Genomic DNA, 25,665 nt, shown 5'->3' with positions numbered 1-25,665 from the left:
ACTGCTCCTTTCTGACAATATAAGGCTTAATTCCAACGATCAGTCTAAGACTGAACATGTTAAATTCTACAGGCGTGAAAAATACAATAATGCATTTGTTGAAAGATTACAGATAAGAACTTGTTTTATCGGTATTTTGAACAACGTCAATGCGACAAAGATGTTTGATAAGTTCAAAATTATGACGGCGGCATCTTCATTGTCGCTGAGCTGGTCCACGGAAAGAGATGATAAACTAAAATTCGAAAAACTATAGTAAAAATGACGGTAGTATTATTTGCTGGTTTGCGTTAACATAAGCCCAGTGACACGTCGATTATTCCTTTTTCTAAAGAAATGTAAAGGTTTTTTTCAATTTATCATTTGTAGATTTTGTGATAGATAATCATGTATGAATAAGCGTAGATAATGATTTCGGAATTTGCCACTCCAAGTTGCGTCAATTTCACATGCGAAAAGGCCTGTAGAGTAAAGATAACAAGCTGCGAGTAAACATGTTTTGTGCGTTACGGTTGAAATAATTGAGAGAACCAATTCCCTCTCATTGGCCATCGTCTAAGTTTCTCGAGCCCATTGCTTTGCGAACTCCCTCATGCCATGTTCTTTTTGGACGCCCTCTTTTTTTTTGGGTGGCGTGGTATCCAATTCATTTTTTGTTTAGGTAATCTGTAGTCGTTCATACGGTGTACGTGGCCGTACCAGATCATTTGTTTCCATTCGAGTTATGATTGTATCTTGAAGTCCCATTTGTTGGACAATACTTTCATTGCTAACTCTTTCTTGTTCTTGATAATCTTGTTGATCTTCTAAGTGCATCTATTTCAGTTGATTCTGTTAATCTTTTATGTTTTTCTGTCATTCTCCAAGTTTCTGAACCATACATTAAGTTAATTTTAATTAGAGTGTTATATATATTGTATTTCCTACGTTTCGATATATTTTTACTCCAGAGGATTCCGCTCAGACAGTTAATTACCTTTCGTGACTGTATCATTCTTGCTGTTATTTCTTTGTCATTTGAACCCGTTTTGTCAAATGCAACCCCTAGCTACTCTTTACAGGCTTCTATGCCTTCTGAGTTTTCCAATTGTAGGTTACCACTTTCCCTTCCTATGCATAGATATTTCGTTTTTCCACCATTCATAGTGAGTCCCCAATCTTCATAGGTTTCTATTAGGTTGCGTACCATTTATCTCCCTGCTATTACTGCCTGATCGTCTGCAAACTGTTAAATACTGTTCTATCTGTTAGGGATATTCCCATTAAGGAACACTTTTATTTCCATTTTAGTGAGGCTACTTAAACATTTTAAAAAGCGCAGCACTCTCAGCGAAGCCCCTTTGTTACGCAGAAATCTCTGGACAGTTTAAGTGGATTTATTATAAAGGTTTTTGAAAGCAATTATTAGAGTTTGATTAAAGGAGGTACCTTGCAATACTTCCCAGAGCCTACTAGTTGATATGTTATCATAAGCTTTCGAGAGGTCAATGAATAAGATATGCGTTTCGCAATTAACTGCGGACCTTTTCTCTATTATCTGCTTCATGCAGAATAAGTTGTCCGTGTAAAATCTTCCGGCTCTAAATCTACCTTGCTCTTCTTCTATGAACACTGCCTCTATTAGAGCTCTTAATATCCTTCCACATAATATGCTAATTGAACTTGTAACTGATAACCCCCTGTAATTTTGACACTCCGCTGTGTGGCCTTTTTTGTAGAAATACTTTCCTTTGACCAGGAACTTCCTGACTATTCAGGCACTTGTTAAAGCTCCATATTAACGCTGTCATTAGTTTCGCAGTGCCGCTTTTTAATAATTCTGAGTATATTCCCTCTGGTCCACATGACTTTCCATTTTTCAGTTTGGTATCCGCTCTGCTTACTGTTTCTTCTTCTATTTTTACGTGTTCTGTTTCAATATTAACTAGCATCTCCGAGATCTGATCCATTTCCTTGGCGTTTTGTTTCGGTTAACAATATTATGTCTATTTTTAGTTTGTCGACTTCTGACACGTTCCATGTATCCCAAATCATATTCCATTCCTTAGTATTATTTCGTTTTCCATTTAATGCGCCCGAGATTCCGAGACATCGCCCAGATTTTTCGTAATTTGTAATTTTCCTAGTGATAAAGGACCAGTCCATCGCACCAACCCCGAACCTGGAGGACCAGGTAATTTGTGATCAGAGTTGTCTTCTCCTAGCCTTTAATAAGCCAACATCGATAACTACAACCTAAATAATTGTTATTTTTTAGATTTAAATATTTGTTACCATTTACAAACATTATTAAAAATTAACTTCACCTTACAAAATGTTGTGTGTTATATTCTAAATATTTTAATTACGTAAGAGAATCGAATTATTTACTTTTTTGTTTATAGTTTACTGATTACATATTATCAATTCGACAATCTTCAAACCGCTTTCAAGTTGCAATTGAGTATATCAGATTATTTACTTTGTTACCGGCGGAATTTTGAGAGAATGGTTTGCCAGAAGTCAGAAGATAAGAAATGTCAACGGACAATTGCGTATTTTTTAGATCCAATAATCGACCAATGTCAAACTGATAAAGCACCAAAACAACAGTAATGGTATAAAAAACAGAAATAGTAAAATATTTCGCTGTTATTTTCCTTCAAGCGTTCTTTATTTTCTCTGCTCACTTCTTTCTTTCTTTCCTTTCGTTCAGTACTTTTAACACCTGCCTTCTTTTTCTTTCATTTCGGTCCACACTTTCTCTTATCTTCTTCTGACCAATACATTTTTGTTCACCACCGTACTATTGAAAACCATCATTCCATTTTCGCGATTTTGTTCGCTTTTTTGCTTGATTTCATTTGTAAATTTCGACCTTGAATCAATACGCATATTGAGGACCATTATACCGTTTTTTTTTGTTTTAAAGAAATTTTTTTTAAAAAAACAAAGTTTTCATGTAATGTAATTATTTAAAAAATGATAACAAAAAACACTTCCTGTCGATACCTGATTCGATTCACTTGTCCTCAAAGGGCAGATAATAACAAATTTGGAAATTTGTCTATCCTAAAAACATTCTAAATATGTCAACGATTTTTCAGAAAGTAGTTGCTGCCTAGCAGCATACTGTCGGTGGTGAACGAATATTTTTTTTGTAAAGGTGCCTTGAAATCCATAACATTCGTTTCAGTTTATCTATAAGTGGACTCGACAAATATTTAACAACGATGACGAGTAACATAGATCGATAATTAGAACACTAACGTAACAATAATTATCAGTGGACACTTATAAATTGATCGATACTGCAGTTTTGAATCTTTGAATAGATTCAGTCAGCAGAGAACCAATTTTTTAAAAAGCTGGTAACAAAGTAACTGCGGGAAGAAAATGTCTGACAAACATGAACCGCATGAACACCGGCCTGAAAAAGTTAGGCATGCGAGCGTTTACTATCAGGAAAGCAAAGGTAAAATATTTCCTTCAACGATATATAAAGAATGTAGAATAATGAATATAATAATATATCAGCTATATTATATCCCTTTAAGAATTTTGAAAACTGATGTATTCCTTTTTTATGGCTTTTTAAAATTGTTACTGCAATATCTTTTTTAGCAAGTTTCTTATTAATTTATTATTATTACCAGAAATAATTGAAAAAGTCGATTTTCAAACAGGATTGGATTTTCTTATAAGCGTCATTAATAAAGTTTGTTACAAAAATTTAAATAATATAATGGAATAACAGAAAACGGAATTTTTAATTCAACTTGAGGTATTTTTTGTAAAAGTATTTGTGATGAAAAACTTCGTTCTTTGTGTCGTCTAATGTGATCTGCATTACGTGTATGAAATTCCCTTCTAGAAAGTTCTGCTAATTTAATTTAAAAGGTACAAATTTCAGGTTTTTATTAGAAAACGTTTTTTGTTTTTCAAGAAAAATTTTAAAATTGCTACTCTGTAATTCTGGCGGGTTAAACCCTCATTTTAGGGCCAGCAATCGAAGCACGACATGTGACAATTGTCTTAATCTTCATTGGCATGACAATTGGAATCGGAATGAGAACCGGCTTATCCATAGCCATTGTTGCTATGACCGACAAAACAGCCAGCTCAAATTCAGACGTAAAGGTAAACGAATTCGTTCAGAATATAGTTACTTACATTAACTGAAAAACTTTTGAATCAAATCACATTTTAAGAAATATTATTGAATTCGTTGTTGTTATCACTTGTTTTTTATAACTAGCAAACGGGGACTATACCAAATAGGAAATTCTAGCACATGCAGTGTCGCGAGAACAATAAATCATGTTTATCAACAAACATTTTAAGGATATCTACACATACAAAAGAAGGTCCTTTGTATTCTCCAAGTTTCTCGAAAACCCGTCAACTACAGGCTACAAATCAAGGTCTTTGATTTTTGTAATCCGTGTTGGTAGATTTAAATCACGTATAGCAAAATTTAGCAACAAATATTTGCAAAATAAAAGATTATTATGTAGCCACATCTAATATTTTAAGTTACTATGTGTTTCTAATGGTTGTTTGACGGATTTAAGCTAAGATTTGTTTAAACTATTCACTTATCATTGCATTTATTTTTGCATTCAATATCAACATCCCTTGGCAGGCCACAAGATAATTTTTAACCAATCATCACTTTATGGTTTTACAGGTTTATGATTGGGACAACACAAGCATTATACTGTCGTCATTCTTCTGGGGTTACCTGTGGCTGCAAGTCTTGGCTGGATACCTGGGGAAGAAATACGGTGCAAAATATTTCCTCGCCGTCACATTTTTCCTAAACACCGTGGCATTCACAATGATACCGTTTGCCGCTGACTGGTTGGGATCTGCAGGCGTCATAATCTGCAGAGTCATACAAGGACTGATGCAAGGATTTCTATTCCCTTCGTCACATAATTTGCTGGGTAGGTGGGCACCAGCTGAAGAAAGAACTTTCTTGTCTGCCGTAGTTTATGCAGGTGAGTCATTAATACTAATTCGCATACACGGTCAGGTTATAAATTTGAATTTTAGGAGTATCCTTGGGTACTATAATAGCGTCGATTTTAATTGGATATACAGCTTCGTCGGCTGTGGGTTGGCCCTTATATTTCTACGTATTCGGCGGTCTGGGGGCGGCTTGGTGCGTCGTTTGGTTAATATTCGCCCACAGCAGCCCCGAACAACATCCAAGTATCACAATAGAGGAAAAGAAATACATAGAAGTGTCCCTCGGACAGCAGAAACAGACAGAGGTAAACTAGTTAGACCGTCAGGCTAGCAAATTTTGGATTTAACTAAGATGTCGCGATGATTTCAGAAAATTCCCACTCCCTGGGTGAAAATTTTCACCAATATTCATTTCTGGGCGGTCGTTTTCGCTTACACGGGAACTGTTTGGGGTTATGCATTGACGATGACAGAGACACCCACATATTTGAGATACGCAATGGAATTTGACATTCAATCGGTAAGTAGTTTTTTATTTTGATCCTGTATACAGAGTAGCCACATCCAAAGTGGTTCGAAAAATAAAGTCCCTTTTACATTACAGTATACAGGAACCAGTATATTCATATATCTAAGGGACAATAATGCTTCTGTCCTATTAATATCATTAATGACCTATTAGACGTTTATGTAGAATGACTAAAACGATGGTTACATGCGGTGTTGCCAGATTTACTTGTAACGCATATCAACTTTCGTTTCGCCATACCTATCTTGAACATTTTCTGAGATAAAAAATACTTTTTAAAAAATTTAACAACAAAAAACCGATATAAAATAATAATTTGCGCAAGTACAGCTAAACTCTTGCATTTTTGATTGCGCTTGTCAATTAAACTGCTTTATCATAATATAGTATGAGAATCAACTTATCGCGTACAGAGCGTTCGTAAGATAAGGCCCAATTAGCAAGATATAAAAATCCATGTTACGTGGGAAGTTTTAATAGAACATACCATATTTTATATTGGCACGTAAATCAGCAATTAATTTGCCATCTACAAGCACCAAACTATGGTACATCTGTTTTACTGATTTTCGAGTTATAAGCAAAAACCCAAAACATTGCAATTAAAGCGAATTAAAGTAATCACATTTCATCTGTGTAGCAATCTCCAGCCAGCCATGGTGTCGTTTTTTGTAAACAAATTTCCCTTTGACATAAATTAGCTTAGCGCGTTCAAATGAGTAATTGTAAACTGGAAGGACATGCATGCCAACAAAATATTCATAGAAACCGTTATACACAAAATTATTGTTAAAGACTACTAAACGGTTTTAATTTGTTTTTAATTACGTACAGCCCGATATTATGCTTGAATTGACTTCATAACATTGGAAACTGTTGCCCTTCTTTGAATTTCGTTTGAATTGATTTGTTGAAAAGCCTGCCTGACACGGCATTCCAAATCTTCTAATTGCAGTTTTATATACTCTTTCTTTAATATCTCCCCAAAGGTCGCAATTCCGTGGACCTAAACTCCTTATCCATGAGTTTTCAAACATGTACTGTAAGTTCTCGACTTACTCTATTTGTGCTATGAGCCTGAGCTCCGTCACGTTGGTACTGCGATGTAACCCTAATGGCAAATTGTCTACTGTCTATTGTCTATTTTATTATCCATCATCAAACAAAACACGTTAAAACTAAATGGATGTTGAAATCGCCTTTCCTGTATAAATTTTGGATTTTCTGATGACCAAAAATGATTATTCCTTCTGTTCAAAATACCCTCACGTGAAAATTAAAAAAATATGTATCATCTCACAAAACTCTACAAGTCAGGAAGACGAGATTGTAAAGTAATTATTTTCTAATTATGCATACTATGTTAATTCAATATCCAATGAATGGAGCAATAAGATATGACAAAATCGTATTTAATGTTCGGAATGGTTGGTTTCATTTTCTTCTGAGTTTGTAACAGGTTTAGGAGGTTGCGTTCTTTGTAGGTTTCGAAAATTTGGCTTTAATTTATTTAAACTGTCTCTCATACATTGAGACAATTGAAACAATTCTTTGACACTCACCATAAGTATAAAACAAATTCAAAATATCTGCGTTTGCATAATTATGTGCCATCTCGCTTTCTCAAATAAATGGCCGGTCAGAGCCTGATGCCCAGAGGAAATGTGATTACTTTAATTAGCTTTAATTGCAATATTTTGGCTTTTCGCTCATAACCTGAAAAAGTAAAAATAGATATACCATAGTTCGCTACTTATAGACGAAAAGTTAATTGCTCATTTTCAATATGGTGTGTTCAATTTAAAATTTCCACGTAACATGTGTTTTTATATCCTGAAAATACGGCTCTATCTTATGAACGCCCTATACGAGATAAGTTAAGTCTCGGACTATATTATAATAAAGGAATTTAATATAGAACTGCAACCAAAAATACAAGTGTTTCGCTGTACGAATTGTGAAAGAATGTATTATTTTATATCAGGTCGTTTGTTTGCCAAATTTCTTATCTCCGAAAATGGTTATGATTAAAATGTAATAATATACGGGGTTATTCATTTCAAAAACGAAAGTCGATGTACGTTTCGAGTATAATATAATACGTAGCTCATATTAGCTAACATAGGTAACCAATATTTCAGGTTTTTACCGCAAGTCACTCACCATTAACGTCTAATACGACACTCACCGTGAATAACCCTGTTTAGAGTGTAAATTCTCTTGTTTTTTCCTTCTTTCACACATTTATCGAAACTTCCACTTTGAAACACTTATTGGCCAGTGGATTTCCTCACCATTTTTTTACATCAAACGTAAGAAATAACAAATATTTAGAAAAGAAAGGAAAATAAACATGATCTCCGGGAGCCAGAAATTAGTCATTTTTACTCATTTTAGAACGGATTAACCAATGCTCTTCCAACAGTCGGAAACGTAGCCAGCGTTTTCCTATGTGGTGCCCTTTCAGACTACCTAATTAAGAAAAAGATACTATCAAGGGTGAATACAAGGAGATTATTCCAATTGAGCGGTGAGTAATAATTTATTGGAATTAGTAGTTAAGCAAGTTTTTTGATTCCCATTTGACACTCTTTATTTTTTATTTAAATTGAAAAGTTTGAAATTTTTCTCCACCCTCACCATTTTGAATCCGATGTTTTTTTTATTCCATTAAAACTTTGTTGTAACTCACACATATTTTATGATCTTGCGTCATTATCGTACTTTTTATTTAGTGCAAACATGTTATTTGCCTTTTTTTATCTAACGATGCAGTATTGTAGGTCTGAAAATTATAAACATTTTCAGTTTAAACTTAACTTAATTTTTAATGCAATCGACCAAAATATATCCCAGTACTTCAGGGGAAGTTGACGAAAAAATATTGTCTTTCATTTCTAGTCTCCTGTCAATTTGCTGATACAAGTGCGTATAGTTGGATTATTTTAAACTCTGCTGCTTTTTGCGTTTTGTGCATTTAGTTGTTCATAATTTAAATATTGTTGATATCAAATCCTTTGACGTTAGGTTGTTACGGAATCGCCGTGTGCCTGATAATTATGAGCTTCGTTACCAAGGACTACGCCTATATATCCGTAATCATGCTGGTATTCATGAATATATTCACTGGATCGATTCAAAACGGCGCCACGGTCAATTTAATGGACCTGTCGCCGAGATTCTCTGGAATCATGATGGGCTTCACTAATGGAACCGGTCAAGGCATAGGCATTCTCTCTCCTCTCTTAGTACAGCTAATGGTGAAGGATCAAGTAAAATAGCTTTCCGTATTCCGCCTACGCGAATTTCAATTTGGATATTTTTTTAGAGCAGCTTGGCTCAATGGAGGACGATATTCCTCATATCAGCGGGAGCGTATATTGTATCTGCGACTTTGTATGGAATATTTGCTTCGGGCAAACGGGAGTCATGGGACGGTCCGAAAGACCCAAACCTGGAGAGGATAAAAAAAGTATCTGTGATAAGCTTAACTGCAAATTAGTGAGAAGATCTGACTGTTACGTGTTGTGTTCAATCGTGATAATAAATTATTTTCAATACAACCTTTAAGATTTTTGCTAGTACCCACGAACTAAACTGACAGGAGCATATAGTTCTATAATAGAGGATAATTTTATTGAATTTTGATTGAAGATACATAAACAGTAACTTCTGTCAACCCCAAAATTAATTATAAATCGTACGAAATACCTAATGAACGATCTGCACAAACTGACAGGTTCATTATATAAATAGAAAACGACTTAGGCACAGAAAAATCCTGTACTATGGTAGGTCGCAGTGAAGGCGTTGAAGTCGTCACTGTGCTGCTCCAAGCCCCTAAGAAGTTGTCCAGAGGCACTATCACTATTAGGGTGTCCAAAATAAGGTGGCCTATGGCCTAAAGGACAACGCAAGAACCTTCTAGGAAGAAAGAGTGCAGGGGACACAACTGACTATCTCTGGCAATCGCTTGGAGAGAAAATATTTAATGACATATTAGGCACGAGCAATACAAACCTTATTTGTGTATGTCTAGTGGACAATTCAATCTCAGAGACATCATGGAGGTTGATAATCTGAAGGGCATATTCCACCAACCAAATAAAGGACTTGATACTAGAGCTGAACTTGACAGGACAGGTGTGCCGCAACAGACTGACTGGTCACAGCACAAAATCACACACAAGAACCTATAAATATATAGATAGAAAATACTACGGCTAAATATTTGTTTACTTAGTATCAAATAAATCATAGATGATCTGGAAGATAGAAAACAGCAAAGGATTGCTATACGAGGGGGTACCCATAAAAAAACGGAATTGAATTGCCGCGCGCAGAGCTCGTATAGTACACCTTTCTGCCGCTGGGTTGTGGATAGTACAACTTATTGCGAGTTCAACGCCACCTTCGTTTTAAATTTAACTTGTTTTGTTCACTTGCAGTGCCATTTTTTGCCATTATTTCGTTTTTTTCGATGTCAATTTTAAAAGAACAAAGTGCAGCTGTGAAATTTTGTTTTCTGCTCGGTAAAAGTGCTGCTGAAACTGTTTCAATGCTAAAAACAGCTTATAAAGACGATGCGATGGGAAAAACTCAAGTGCACCAGTGGTTTGTTCAATTCAAAAATGGCGACGAGTCAATTGATGACCGACCTCGTTCTGGACGTCCATCAACTGCTCGAATCGACGAAAATATTTAAAAGGTTCGAGAATTTGTGCTCACAGACCGTCGACAAACAATTGAACAATTATCAAAGATTAGTGGGTTGTCTTGGAGCACGGTTCAGCGAATTTTAACTGAAGATTTGGGAATGAAAAGAGTTGCTGCCAAGTTTGTTCCTCGTGTTCTGACTGACATGCAAAAAGAACATCGAGTTGCAACATGTCGTGCTTTGATTCAACAGCTTGAAACGGATCCAGATTTTCATTTTCATTTTTCATTACTGGTGACGAGTCATGGTGCTATGGTTACGATCCAGAAACGAAGCAATAGTCCAGCCAATGGAAGACGTCACTGTCTCCCCGTCCAAAAAAATGTCGTCAGGTCAAATCAAACATCAAAACAATTCTGATTTGCTTTTTCTACATCAACGGCGTAGTTCATGCAGAGTTCGTTCCACCAGGTGAGACCGTTAATCAAGCTTTTTATCTGGAAGTTTTAAGAAGATTGCGCAACAGTATTCGACAAAAAAGACTCCATTTTTTGGCGGACAGGGTACTAGTTCTTTCCCCACGATAATGCACCTGCACACACAGCCATTTCTCTTAAGCAGTTTTTGGCTAAAAATGGCATGGTTCCTCTGCCCCATGCACCTTACTCGCCTGATCTCGCTCCGTGTGACTTCTTCTTATTTCCACGTATGAAAAGGAACATGAAAGGACAGCGATTTGACAACATTGAAGAGGTCGAGAAAAAAACGAGGGATGAGCTGTCGGCAATAGCCAAAGATGAATATAAAAAATGTTTCGAACAGTGGAAGCACCGCTGGGACAAATGTATTAGTTGTAATAGACAGTATTTTGAAGGGGATAAGGTCGTTCTGTGATTTTCAAAACAATATATGGTTTATAAAAAATGATTCCGGTTTTTTTTTGTGTACCCAATCGTACTTTCAAGTTCATCAGAGTTGATCGGCTCAAATAGTAGAAACAAGAATCCCTTGGAAATATTCCCAGCAATCAACTTTTACTTACAAAGCTGAAAAATAAAATTCTTTGAAAATGACGGTTTATTTTACAACAAATAAAAACTTTGAACTTTAACATTTAAAATAACTTATATCACATTCTCAAGATCTATAATCTCCACAGGCTTGTCGGTAGTTTCCGATTGATCTTTGGACCCGGCATCCCACCATTGTCTGTCGCCGGATGCGAAAAACCCAAAGAACGTTGACGTCACCGCATATCCCAGAGAAGCCACTAAGAAAGGTATTCTCCATTGGGTTGGATCAGACTGAAATTCGTAAACAGAAATTCTCTTAAATGTAGTTCGTAATATCTATGGTTGAAACTTACCATGTCGGTTACGGTATATTGCACTACGATGGGTGCGAGCATAGCGATGGCGGACGACAACGTGTTGGAAAATCCGTGAGTTACCCCCGCGAACCTCGGAGATAAATCGATGAGATTAACATCGCTGCCGTATAGAATGCCACAGATCGCTGCATTTCCTATTATGGGCAAGACTATGGCTAAGGCAACCTGCGATTCGTTCAGGAATGCCATCCAGGCTAATACTATGGCTTGTACGTAGCTGCCTGCAATTGAAAAACATTATTTGAAGTACTCTTAATCAAAACCCAACTTTTAAACTGTGATGAATTATCGCCATATATGAGTTGTACTTTTCAAAGAGATCAGAATGGAACTCCTTTTATTTAAATTTCTTCATTTACCAGAGAAAGTTTGAGATTCATCTTAACAATAGAGACAGTATTTTCAAATGCAGAATTGCTTTCAAAAAGGATGGATGGAGAAAAAGCACTATGATACCATCCATAAATTTATTTATTGGAGAAGAACACTGAGGGAAATTAGTATAAGTAAATTGTATTTAAGTAGTAGTCGGTGATGGATGCTGAGATTATACTGGGTTTATCTAAGCAAGAACCTTTCAAACAACGATGAAATACAGTGGGGAACGACTTTACTTTAACTCTTATTCTCTAGAGTAAAATTACAATTTACAATGAAACTAATAAAAGCGTTTTGTGAAAAATAGGAATAAGATAAGACACTTCAAGTCCCAAGAAATTGAAACTATCATGTGTTAGGAGCAAAAGTTGGAGTGACGTAAGAATCATGCTTTTCAAGTTTCTCAAGTTCTGCGAACGTCATTGAAAAATACGATAATGCACTCGTTGATAGTCTACAGATAATTCTGATGGTCCGTTTTTATCAGCCATTCGACAACCATTATCTGATGAGATCACATTATAATTAAAATAAATTAGTTGCTCACCGTAGAGTTGAAAGAAGCGCCTTGCGTTTACGCGCGTCAACCATTGCCTTTCGATAATCTTATCCGAAGCGTATCCGTAAAGAGGTAGAGTTACAATGGCCGCTATATAGGGTAGCGCGTTCACCAACCCATTCTGAAACGCAATTACGTGAATCCCCACACCCGGAGCAAATATTTCCTTCACACTTACCCATTCGACGCTTAAATTCATCACGTTCACTAAATATTGAGACGTCTCGGTGGTGATGAAGATGTTACCGTACGCTGACCCCAGAAAAGCGACTACAACCGCCCAGTAATGAATCGACGTGAAAATCGCTTTCCACGGTGTGGGGATCGACTAAAGTGACAAAACCTAATGTAAAAATCACTTTCTGCTTTTACCTCTTACCCCTTTGTCTTCGTGTTGGCCCAACGACTCCTCGATGTACTTCCTTTCCGAAAGACTAATCGTTGGGTGGGTTGCTGGGCTGTCGTAACCCGCCCAACTCCATGCGAGGCACCACAGTAACCCCATAGCGCCGAAAACGTAAAATACCGACGGCCATCCCCACGACGAGCCGCTCAGGTATCCCGTAATGGGTCCCGATATCACCCCACCAACTCCGACTCCTAAAACATCTCTTCATTAAGGAGCCAACAATGTGGAAAGCCGATTTACCGATGTAAACGAACGTGGTCATACGACTTCTTTCATTTTCCGGTGCCCATTTGCCTATCATAATATGAGCGATGGGAAAGAAGAAACCCTGAGCCATTCCTTGGACCACGCGGGTACCCATGACTCCAGCGGAACCCCATTGGGCCGCTAAGAATGGTATTAAGCAAGACGCAACGGAATTGACCCCCATTGCAGCGCAAACCACCCACTTGTAGCCGTGGCTTATGCCCATTTGGCCCGCCAACACTTGGAGGATTATGTATCCCCATGAAAACGAGGATAATATAATATTGGTGTCGTCCCAATCGTAAGTCTGGAAAATATTATGACAGCATATAAACACGTGGAAGCAAAGTTTGAGTGGTGTGTACTATCTTCACTTGGAGACCTTTCTCCATTTAATATAAATCTTTATAGTCTGTGCAACTAAAATTCCACCATGCCAGTTTCATATTTTCCTGGTGTTACTCTTTTTTTTTAATACTTGCCGGTTAGTTTAGATCTTGCACATACAGATTGTTTGTGATTTCGACGCAATATGAAAACTTTTTCAAAATTTCAGATTACACCCATACCCAAATTAATCAAAATAAGAAAATTAACGAAATAATAAAATAAAGACTAGAAGTATATTTTGCAATAAGTAAGTGAATTTTTTCATTAGTGTAAGGGTCCAAATCAATTCAACAACGATAACGATCCGACAATTTATAATTCGTTTTAATTAGTTTACACGTCGTGATATGTTAGTTGTTTTCCTTTCGTTTATATAGCGATAACAATCTAACAAATAAATTAAAAATTTGTTTGCTTCATAATTTCGCATTGCGACAAACCCATTGTCGGGTACATCTGTTATTTCATAATTGTGACTGTTTTAAAAATACTAGTTAGTTTAAACAAAACCCCAACCATTAGGTCAACTATGATAAACCAAATGTAACTAAATTAAATTCACACCACATCTAAATCACTTTTATTTAGCTAAAATAATTTTTTTTTCGGTAGATGACCTCATGGATTTTGATTTTTTTTTTCATTATACCGTCAAAAGGGGATCAAAATTGTATATATTGAAATCTTAAAAAATATATCGTAAGAGACTTTGTCCTGAAGGTATTTTCGAAACCATTTGATTGAGAACTAATTTAAATTGACAGTTTTTTGTTTCTTTTTACGTGTATGTTATCAAAATTGGAGAGAAGGAATATAACCTTAGTTATAATAGTTCAATAATTAACTTAATTTAGATCTTGCAGATACAGATTGTTTGTCATATCGACACAATATCAAAACTTTTTCAATTCAAAATTTCAAATGGCACGCATACCCAAATTAATCAAACTAAATAATAAAGTAAGTGACTTTTTACATTAGTGTAACGGCCCAAGCTGATCAATTCAACAACGATAACGATCAAAGTCCTACAACTTAACATTCGTTTCAATTAGTCGTGATATGTTAATTGTTTTCTTTTCTGTATAAATGCGTAAATAACGCTAAAGATAAATTTTCAATGCCTATGCCAAAACGTATATCATACGCCTTATTATTATTTACCTTCGGTTGGTTGGTAATAAATCTAATACAATTAATGCTTATGCAGTGATAGCGATCTACACGGAAAAATACTTATAATTCTCGATAAAAAAAAATTAGTTGCCAAACCGCGGACTATCCAGAATTTTTTTTTATTATCTAGACCGAATATTATGTCCAAAAAATTTCTCAATATAGTTTTCAAGTTTTCTCTTACCAAATAAAGAGAAATTCTATTTCTTACAATTACAAAACTTTTACTTAAGTTGTAAATCTAAGGCAAGGCAATTCTCTTGTTCCGAATAAGACTCATTCAATTTGGAATAAGTTTACTCCAAACTAGTGTCAAATTTAAATCGAAGTGAGTTTTGCCGAAACGAGTTCCGTTAACTTCGAGTTATCTACACTTGGCAATATATGCGCAGCATCTTGCACATTGTTTTTTAAACCATTGAAGCAACGCATGCGGTTTCCAAAAGAAAATTTTAAAAGATTTTATTTTTTATACTGATAAGTACTGTAAAATCTTATCATTGTGCTTCTGTGCGTTCAATAAAGTTGAAGAAAAGGTCTTTTGGATATCGGGAAAAACATTTTTACATTGTAGAAAAAAAAAACGAGTGTTTGGTTCAAATAGCAAATGATTTTAATGAAAATATCGGTAATCATATGTAGAGAGAGGCCTAAACAACATTTCATTAAAATCTTCATTTGAGGTAAACTTATCTAAATCCATCTGGAAATGTATTTAAAATAAAGATTCCACAAAAAACTATGTACACGAAGGGCGCACTAACTAACCAATTTTTAATCCTAGGCTAATGATTCAACAATTTCTTCTCGCTAAAGTTTGGTTATCTTTTGATCAAGGTTAAGATACAACAGGGCAATAAGAAGGCACAAAGAGGTATAAATGAACTGGGGCTCACAAATAAGAGTTTATTTCGGTCAAAAAGATTAACTTACGGGTACGTCTGGATTGGACGAAGCATCAGGATCGGTCATGGATACTATAGCAACGTTAAGGATATTTCTCGAAGCGAACTCTATCGTTATGCAGAAAAACATCAAGATCGCCTGTATGTGCCGTTTTCCGAATTGGGCGCCTGCGAAACAAGTCTCCTCAAAACGTCCGTTTTAAATTACTGACAACTACTTACTCAACGGTTTCCCTTTCGCACTTTTCTCCATGTCGAAGTCGTAAACGGAGACGATTTGGTGGAATTCGACGCGTAACGTTTGATGGTTAGCTGAAACAAACCGAAGCACTTGTGGTCCCAACTAGGAAACGAGATGTACTTATATATGAACGAGTTTCGGATTTCCAGATGAACACGAACGATCTATAGACAGAGACTTACAGATTTTCTTAATTCATATCGAAGCTTATCGGTAAACGGAAATAAGTGGAATACGTAATAATTGGCGGCAAAATCATTGTTTTGCAGAATATTGTTGTGTAGATACTATTGTCTCGATATTATGTTGATGCTGCCCCGACAACAAAATCATTTCTCATCGTATACTGATCCAATAACATTTCAAATCGGCTGATATGGAAAAATTTTAGTACCGGTATTGTCAATTATTTTCTTCAATTTAGGAGGTTCTTCAGAACGTCTAATGTAGTCAGTGCTTTGATATAATGCTTACATTATCATTACATTATTATTGTGTAGTATAGTATAGTAAAACGTCCTAGTGAGTAGAAATAATGGTTCTATTAACACGTCTGTATATAGGAAACCTAATCACACAAGACAATATCTAAATTTTGAGTCTAACCATTCTGAAGTCATCAAACTAGGAACAATTAAAACACTGTGCAAAAAATTAAATAATATTAAAAAGGATTTGCTTCAAAACGGTTACTCCGAAAAATCTATAAACAAAATAATAACAAACTGTAAGCGGAAAACAACACCGGAACCATGTGAGGTAGATACTCTTTCTCTATTGACGATCCCATACGTGAAAGGAATATCAGAAAAGATAAACAATATCAAGTTAAATCTGGAACAACATAAGAAGTGTACTCACAAAAACAAAGCGTGAAACGTCGACTCAAGAGAAAGAGTGTATCTACCAGATACCCTGTGAATGCGGAGAGTCATATATTCGCGACACCAAGCGACCTCTAAGAATAAGAGTTGAAGAACTTAAGAAATATACAATGAAGGGTGAAACGCAAAAATTAGGTAACGCAGAACATGTGTGGACCAAACAACACAACATAAAATGGTCCAGAGCGCGGGTTGTTCACAGAGAGCGCAAATTTAAAGAAGCAGTTTTCATTAGAAATAATGAAAACATCTTCAGCAATCCAAGCGTGGATATACCAACAATTTGCAACCTCTAATAAGGCGCACCAATGCTGGCATTCTAGTTGAACAACTTCACGCTTGACTGCACACGACTCCGTCATGGATGAACGCTGTCGCCTAGTATGTAGAACTATCCGAAACGTTGTGTAAGTTAAAAATGAAGACAATGAAAGTTTCACATCCTTTTAGTATTTCTACTGAATCAGTGTCTACCACCTTCAAGCAACCATTACGTAGTATCGATAGAACAATATTTGTTCCAATTCAGGCTGCACTGTTACTACTACATGTACTTATGAAATCCCCTTTTATTTTTTCTTAAAACGGGATAAAAAGGAGATAAAATCAAAAATTTAAGAAAATTTTACAGAAATAGAAGACACAATTAAATTAGAACAAAAAATGTTCAGATTTTCACAGTTATTTATTACTTTATGACAACTCTTTCGACAATACCGTGGCTTTATCTAATACAAAATATGGCAATATACCGGTGTAGAGTTATAAATTTAAATTTAACAACGGAGACGCCTTTAAATACAATTGGTCATTCAGTAATAGATTCGAATGTCTCAAATGTAGGTTTTTTGCTTTTTGCTTCATTAAATTAAATGAACGGCATGGTCAGAATCCGAATTTTTATTTTTATACTCTCTTTTATGTTCAGATATAAATTTTGGGACATGATCCAAACTTCAACTTGTAGACTCCGGACATTTGAGTTTTTCGTGATTTAGTTTTATTGTTTTTTAAAAAATTTCCAATAGTGTTTTCAGTTTTGAAAAGCAATCTTAAGACCAAATTTAGATAGATGTTTCGAAACATTTCTACCTGATTGTGTACATAGATGTCGGGATATTCTCATATTATGCATTTGGTAAAGGCACGGCGTAGTCGAGTAAGCTGTCATAAGGTAATGAATAACTGTGAAAATCTGAACATTTTTTGTTCTAATTTAATTGTGAGAAATGGATTTTCATCAAGTAAAAGCCACCTCAGTTCAAAAAATAGAAAAACTAATATTAATAGAAAAATAGAAAAAAAAGTATTTTCAATAAAATCATATTATTACTATTAACGTTATATGTTTCCAGATCTCTATACAAGTTTAGGGAGATATTTTTTGACGGCCATGTCAATTTTACATTCAAATATCAATAAAAAATATCAGTAAACTAACACATTCAGTGACTTGGTTAGTTACTATCATTTCAACACTCCTTATATTCAATTTTTGCTATGCATTCAATATTCCATTGTTATTTTATTGGTTAGAATAAAAATGTCTCCTTTTACATCTATCTATCTATCTATACATCTATACATCTATCTATACATCTATATCTACTATAATTGCTTCGGATGTTTTGGACATCTATTTTTTTTAAGTTTTGTGGATAATAAACCCAAACCCAAAATGTGCAAAACTTATTAACCTATAAATCCTAAATGCTTAGCTCTCCCTTGCAACATTTGTGTAGAGACATTTTTTATTTCAAATTGCATTGGAATTCTTGAAATCTAATTTGACCATCCACCTAAGGACTCTCACCTTTAAGGCAATCGTTCCAGAATATCGGTTTGGTTGCCATGGAGAAAAAAAGATGACGAAACCAGTACAGGATATTAATGCACCAACGGAGAAGTTTGTACAGGGATTGTAAAAAGTTATTAAGTAAAATAAACCGAGATAAAAGGTTATGAATAATTTTATATCCAGTGCTAATCATTAAACCGTACGGTAGTCCCGCATGAAAATAATCCTTTTCACCCAGACCTTGTGTTTTGATAGTGAGCTGTTTTGACGGAATATTTTTAAACAAAAAAAAATAATTAGCGCTTTTCAGCGATTAAAATATCTTATCGCGTTTAACTCTCGAAGTCTATAATTCCAACACCCTTCGGAATACGTTTCGTTGATTAGCAATTTTTTGGAGGTCAAGACGCTTGTCGCAATTAACAGCAATAGACAAAACTTATTATTTTTTATCTCGCAACTGCGTCGACCGTAGGGATGGAAATTGACAGATAATTTTTAATTAATTTTTATTTTTAATGCTCTCGAGATAGTGGCAAACAAATTCAGACGGACTGTAAAAATTTTTCTAATTGAACAGATCTAGCTTCCTCAGATCTGTTAAACTATTTGGGAAATATTTACAGTTGATTCACATTAATATCACAATATAAAGTAACTTTTATTTTATCACTTGCATCAAAATCCTGGACGCTAAACTACAAACAAAAATAGTCTCATTATCTAATCTAACATTTGAAAATCGAAGAAAATATAATTGAAACTGACCTGCAAGTTAAAATCAGGGCAAATATTTCAAATCAAAAATATAAGCTCGCAAGTGCTAGAAACTCCCCGATATAAGAACATTGATTCAAAAGTAGATATTAATTTCAGGCAAAAGTTTTTGTGCGATGTTTCAAAAATCGTTAAATAGAAAAAAAGTGCAGAATATTTGCTTATAGTTGAAATAACGTATTGTACACATTTTCAAAAATGTATTTTGGTATTGCCGTCTTTTTTTACTTTACTAACCATATAAAAAAGAAATAAAATAAAAAGCCATAATTTGTTTTTATTTAAAATTGTTTAAGTTATTTTAAAATATTAAAAAGGATATTTTAATTGTTGCACCTCGTAACATCAGGGTTAATTAAATATAATGTAAACATAATTATTTTCCTCGAATTATTGTTAAACAAATATTTCACTACTAATGTTATTCGATTTTAAAAAAATCCGGTTTTTAACAAAAAAATTTAATTTTATTAAAATAAAATCATTAATTTTAGCAATTTTAGCATATTAAAATATTTTGTGACCTCTCTTATATTTCGAGCGTTAATGAATGAATATTTCTTTCGTTGAACAGTTGTTGAGAGATAAAATTTCATTCACAAACTACATGCAAATAAAACAAAAACAATATACATTAAATGCAGATATACGCACGCTTATGATAAAAATTCATTATTTATAATTTTTTCTTTCATTTGCTTGAAAGGGCTAAAGGACTACAGAAATAACTACGACTAATATGCATATTGTAATAAACAAATACTTAAATTGATCCTTATAAATGTACACTCAGAAAAAAATGGGTTTTGAAATGCACAAGAAATCACCTTGTAATAAATCAATTGTTGACAATTTAACTAATCAAGATATAACATTTTAGGTACATTTGAAAATATTTTGTATTTATTTGTTTATAAATTATTAATTTAGTCACTTCGAAGCATCATGGATTTTCTTCTTTCCTATATTGTATTGTTTGTATTGTTTTAAACGGAGTTATGTTTAAAAAAAATGATTACTTGCTGACTACAAAAGGACGTTTTTTCGTTCTCTTATAACAATAAGATGACAGCATTAGTCAAACTTGAACGTTTATATTTTAAGGGCTGTCGGTTGTTACTTCTGAAAGATTTATTTAACATTGTAAAAAGAAAAGAGGGTCTGCTGTCATGTGACTTTTAGCAGCCAATGGAACAACGCCATTAGCGTCGTCGGCACCTTCTCAGTAGTCCACTTCTCTTGTTAGGAAGTGACCGCTATTTGCATTTTCAGTATCTCCAAGTTTTTGTAAACATTTTCTTGTTGGTTATAAAAATAGTTTTTTTTTTAATTGGCGATAAGCAAACACGCAATATAGTATGTAAATATCATATAAGGTCTGTATAAAATTAAGCAGTACAAAATAGTGCAATCAAGAAGGGGTGAAAAATCACAATAAAATATTCTTTATAATTTACTTCCATTTTATTACCAAAACCTTAGTAATAGTAGGATTGAAAAAAACCTGTTCGTTTTATTTTAAGTAAGATATTATTAATTCAAAGCAAATTTAATTGCAATAAAAATATTTTGTTTTACGAGTATAAGAAACCCTGTTACATTAATATTCTATGTGCCTGAAATTAAGAAATTGAACTTTATAGACTAAGGATAGTGTTAAGAGAAAAAATGGACTATCCTTAAAATTCATAATGATCGCCTCTTTGTTTTAAATGTATAATTTGTTTAAATGGTAATTTAAATATTTAAAATAATATTTTGTGATGCTTATTTTATGATCTGTAAATTATATTTGAATGGTTTCCTTTTCAATCCAAATGCAGTCAATGCTTTTGTTCTAATAAGAATAAGTAATCAAAATTTTCATGAAAATTGTCCGCAAATGTGGTACAATTAACCATCTCCCGTCAGAAATATAAAATCACTCCTTAAATTATTCGATATTATACATATCAGTTTTACATATATTTTATATTCAACACTGCGAAACAAAGTTAACTTAAACGCCATCCATCTCCACCGACAACAGAACAGAACGTTTTTTTTCTTTTTCCAGTTTTACAATGCTTTGGTTAGGTTACAGCTACTGTGATGTTCACATTTAATGACTATGAGGAAAGCATTACATATTTACTCTTTAAAAAACAACAAAAACTATTTTCATTCCGTTCTATTCTTCTGATTTTACCCCTCTTGCGCCTAACGTAGCGTTTAATTCATTCAACCACATTGACAGAACACAGACAGAATTATTATTATTATTATACATTGAAAAAGTTCTTGGTTTTGGCTTTAGGTTGTTACGGAATCGCCTTGTGTCTAGTAGGTATGAGTTTCGTGACGGCGGACCACGCCTATATATCCGTAATTCTGCTGGTATTCATTAATATATTCATGGGATCGCTTCAAAATGGTGCCGTGGTAAATCTGATGGACTTGTCGCCGTGATTCTCTGGAATCATGATGGGTTTCACTAATATGGTCGGTCAAGGAATCGCCATTCTCTCCCCAATCTTAGTACAATTTGTGGTGACGGATCAAGTAAACCAGTGTACCATCTTCCACCTAATTGTATTGCAATTTGGATTTTTTTAGAGCAACCTGGCTCAATGGAGGACGGTATTCCTAATTTCAGCCGGCACGTATGTCGTTTCTGCGACCATGTATGGAATATTCGCTTCAGGCGAACGACAGTTGTGGGACGGTCCAAAAGATCCTATCATAGAGAGGCTAAAGAAAGGGTCTATAATAAGTTTAACTTCGAATTAGTGAGAAGATCTGACCGTTACTTGCTTTGTGTTCAAACGTGATAATAAATTATTTTTACTACAACCTTGCCTTTAATATTGCCATAGCTGATTCATCAACTTAGATTGGAAACTGAAACCTGAAAATCCTTGAATAAAGAAAAGGATGACCAAATGAACAATCTTGTGTTGTAGCAATTCTTCTCATGGACCAATGCCACAACTACACACATCAGTTGTTTCCATTCGAGTTATGATTGTAACTACCTACTTTTTGATTTTTTGGATAATATTAGTCAAGTTCTCCACTGCTCCTTTCTGACAATATAAGGCTTAATTCCAACGATCAGTCTAAGACTGAACATGTTAAATTCTACAGGCGTGAAAAATACAATAATGCATTTGTTGAAAGATTACAGATAAGAACTTGTTTTATCGGTATTTTGAACAACGTCAATGCGACAAAGATGTTTGATAAGTTCAAAATTATGACGGCGGCATTTTCATTGTCGCTGAGCTGGTCCACGGAGAGAGATGATAAACTAAAATTCGAAAAACTATAGTAAAAATGACGGTAGTATTATTTGCTGGTTTGCCTTAACATAAGCCCAGTGACACGTCGATTATTCCTTTTTCTAAAGAAATGTAAAGGTTTTTTTCAATTTATCATTTGTAGATTTTGTGATAGATAATCATGTAGGAATAAGCGTAGATAATGATTTCGGAATTTGCCACTCCAAGTTGCGTCAATTTCACATGCGAAAAGGCCTGTAGAATAAAGATAACAAGCTGCGAGTCATAGTAAACATGTTTTGTGCGTTACGGTTGAAATAATTGAGAGAACCAATTCCCTCCCATTGGTCATCGTCTAAGTTTCTCTAGACCATTGCTTTGCGAACTCCCTCATGCCATGTTCTTTTTGGGCGCCCTCTTTTTTTTGGGTGGCGTGGTATCCAATTCATTTTTTGTTTAGGTAATCTGTAGTCGTTCATATGCTGTACGCGGCCGTACCAGATCAGTTGTTTCCATTCGAGTTATGATTGTATCTTAAAGTACCATTTGTTGGTGAATACTTTCATTGCAAACTCTTTCTCGTTCTTGATAATCTTGTTGGTCTTCTAAGTGCATCTATTTCAGTTGATTCTGTTAATCTTTTATGTTTTTCTGTCATTCTCCAAGTTTTTGAACCATACATTAAGTTACTTTTAATTAGAGTGTTATATATATTGTATTTCCTACGTTTCGATATATTTTTACTCCAGAGGATTCCGCTCAGACAGTTAATGCAACCCCTAGGTACTCTTCACAGGCTTCTATGCCTTCTGAGTTTTCCAATTGTAGGTTACCACTTTCCCTTCCTATGCATAGATATTACGTTTTTCCACCATTCATAGTGAGTCCCCAATCTTCATAGGTTTCTTTTAGGTTGCGTACCATTTATCTCCCTGCTATTACTGTCTGATCGTCTGCAAACTGTAGGTTAAATACTGTTCTATCTGTTAGGGATATTCCCATTAAGGAACATTTTTATTTCCATTTTAGTGAGGTTACTTAAACATTTTAAAAAGCGCTGCACTCTCAGCGAAGCCCCTTTGTTACGGAGAAATCTCTGGACAGTTTAAGTGGATTTATTATAAAGGTTTTTGAAAGCAATTATTAGAGTTTGATTAAAGGAGGTACCTTGCATTATTTCCTAGAGCCTACTAGTTGATATGTTATCATAAGCTTTCGAGAGGTCAATGAATAAGATATGCGTTTCTCAATTAACTGCGGACCTTTTCCCTATTATCTGCTTCATGCAGAATAAGTTGTCCGTGTAAAATCTTCCGGCTCTAAATCTACCTTGCTCTTCTTCTATGAACACTGCCTCTATTAAAGCTCTTAATATCCTTCCACATAATATGCTTATTGAACTTGTAACTGATAACCCCCTGTAATTCTGACACTCCGCTTTGTGGCCTTTGTGGACCAGGAACTTCCTGACTATTCAGGCACTTGTTAAAGCTCCATATTAACGCTGTCATTAGTTTCGCAGTGCCGCTTTTTAATAATTCTGAGTATATTCCCTCTGATCCACATGACTTTCCATTTTTCAGTTTGGTATCCGCTCTGCTTACTGTTTCTTCTTCTATTTTTACGTGTTCTGTTTCAATATTAACTAGCATCTCCGAGATGTGATCCATTTCCTTGGCGTTTTGTTTCGGTTAACAATATTATGTCTATTTTTAGTTTGTCGACTTCTGAAACTGTCTCTGGCATTTTCCCCCGATTTCCTTGAACGTTCCATGTACCCCAAATCATATTCCATTCCTTAGTATTGTTTCGTTTTCCATTTAATGCGCCCGAGATTCCGAGACATCGCCTAGATTTTTCGTAATTTGTAATTTTCCTAGTGATAAAGGACCAGTCCATCGCGCCAACCCCGAACCTGGAGGACCAGGTAATTTGTGATCAGAGTTGTCTTCTCCTAGGGTTTAATAAGCCAACATCGATAACTACAACCTAAATAATTGTTATTTTTTAGATTTAAATATTTGTTACCATTTACAAACATTATTAAAAATTAACTTCACCTTACAAAATGTTGTGTGTTATATTCTAAATATTTTAATTACGTAAGAGAATCGAATTATTTACTTTTTTGTTTATAGTTTACTGATTACATATTATCAATTCGACAATCTTCAAACCGCTTTCAAGTTGCAATTGAGTATATCAGATTATTTACTTTGTTACCGGCGGAATTTTGAGAGAATGGTTTGCCAGAAGTCAGAAGATAAGAAATGTCAACGGACAATTGCGTATTTTTTAGATCCAATAATCGACCAATGTCAAACTGATAAAGCACCAAAACAACAATAATGATATAAAAAACAGAAATAGTAAAATATTTCGCTGTCATTTTCCTTCAAGCGTTCTTTATTTTCTCTGCCCACTTCTTTCTTTCTTTCCTTTCGTTCAGTACTTTTAACACCTGCCTTCTTTTTCTTTCATTTCAGTCCATACTTCCTTCTGACCAATACATTTTTGTTCCCCACCGTACTATTGAAAACCATCATTCCATTTTCACGATTTTGTTCGCTTTTTCGGCTTGATTTCACTTGTAAATTTCGGCCTTGAATCAATACGCATATTGAGGACCAGTATATCGTTTTTTTTGTTTTAAAGAAAAAATTTAAAAAAAAAACAAAGTTTTCATGTAATGTAATTATGTAAAAAATGATAACAAAAAACACTTCCTGTCGATACCTGATTCGTATCACTTGTCCTCAAAGGGTAGATAATAACAAATTTGGAAATTTGTCTAAACTAAAAACATTCTAATATGTCAACGATTTTTTAGAAAGTAGTTGCGCCTAGCAGCATACCGTCGGTGGTAAACGAATATTTTCTTTATAAAGGTGTCTTGAAATCCATCCATTCTCCAAGTTTTTGAACCATACATTAAGTTACTTTTAATTAGAGTGTTATATATATTGTATTTCCTACGTTTCGATATATTTTTACTCCAGAGGATTCCGCTCAGACAGTTAATGCAACCCCTAGGTACTCTTCACAGGCTTCTATGCCTTCTGAGTTTTCCAATTGTAGGTTACCACTTTCCCTTCCTATGCATAGATATTACG

At 34.6% G+C, this 25,665-nt stretch overlaps 2 protein-coding genes across 2 annotated transcripts; one reads left to right on the top strand and one right to left on the bottom strand.

The window, feature by feature from the left end:
• Positions 1 to 3,280: 3,280 nt before the first annotated feature.
• On the top strand, positions 3,281 to 22,069 carry LOC132700080 (putative inorganic phosphate cotransporter). Its single transcript, XM_060667199.1, is given in 11 exon segments — positions 3,281 to 3,454; positions 3,980 to 4,119; positions 4,670 to 4,982; positions 5,038 to 5,258; positions 5,324 to 5,473; positions 7,880 to 8,012; positions 8,510 to 8,754; positions 8,811 to 8,983; positions 9,522 to 9,625; positions 21,589 to 21,833; positions 21,888 to 22,069. Coding segments are annotated over 11 exon segments (1,977 nt in total). The 5' UTR covers positions 3,281 to 3,375; the 3' UTR covers positions 22,062 to 22,069.
• Positions 11,219 to 13,209, bottom strand: LOC132699667 (putative inorganic phosphate cotransporter). Its single transcript, XM_060666512.1, has 6 exons — positions 13,116 to 13,209; positions 12,846 to 13,066; positions 12,645 to 12,794; positions 12,455 to 12,587; positions 11,506 to 11,750; positions 11,219 to 11,443 (listed from the first exon to the last, which is right to left on the bottom strand). Exons 1-6 carry the CDS (start codon positions 13,174 to 13,176, stop codon positions 11,264 to 11,266), a joined length of 990 nt encoding a protein of 329 aa, XP_060522495.1. The 5' UTR covers positions 13,177 to 13,209; the 3' UTR covers positions 11,219 to 11,263.
• Positions 22,070 to 25,665: the final 3,596 nt, after the last annotated feature.

This window comes from Cylas formicarius, unplaced genomic scaffold (genome assembly GCF_029955315.1).
Source record: "Cylas formicarius isolate icCylForm1 unplaced genomic scaffold, icCylForm1.1 PGA_scaffold_3__17_contigs__length_32017465, whole genome shotgun sequence".
NCBI classification, from domain to species: Eukaryota; Metazoa; Arthropoda; class Insecta; order Coleoptera; family Brentidae; genus Cylas; species Cylas formicarius.
This window is presented reverse-complemented; position numbering and strand designations above follow the sequence as displayed.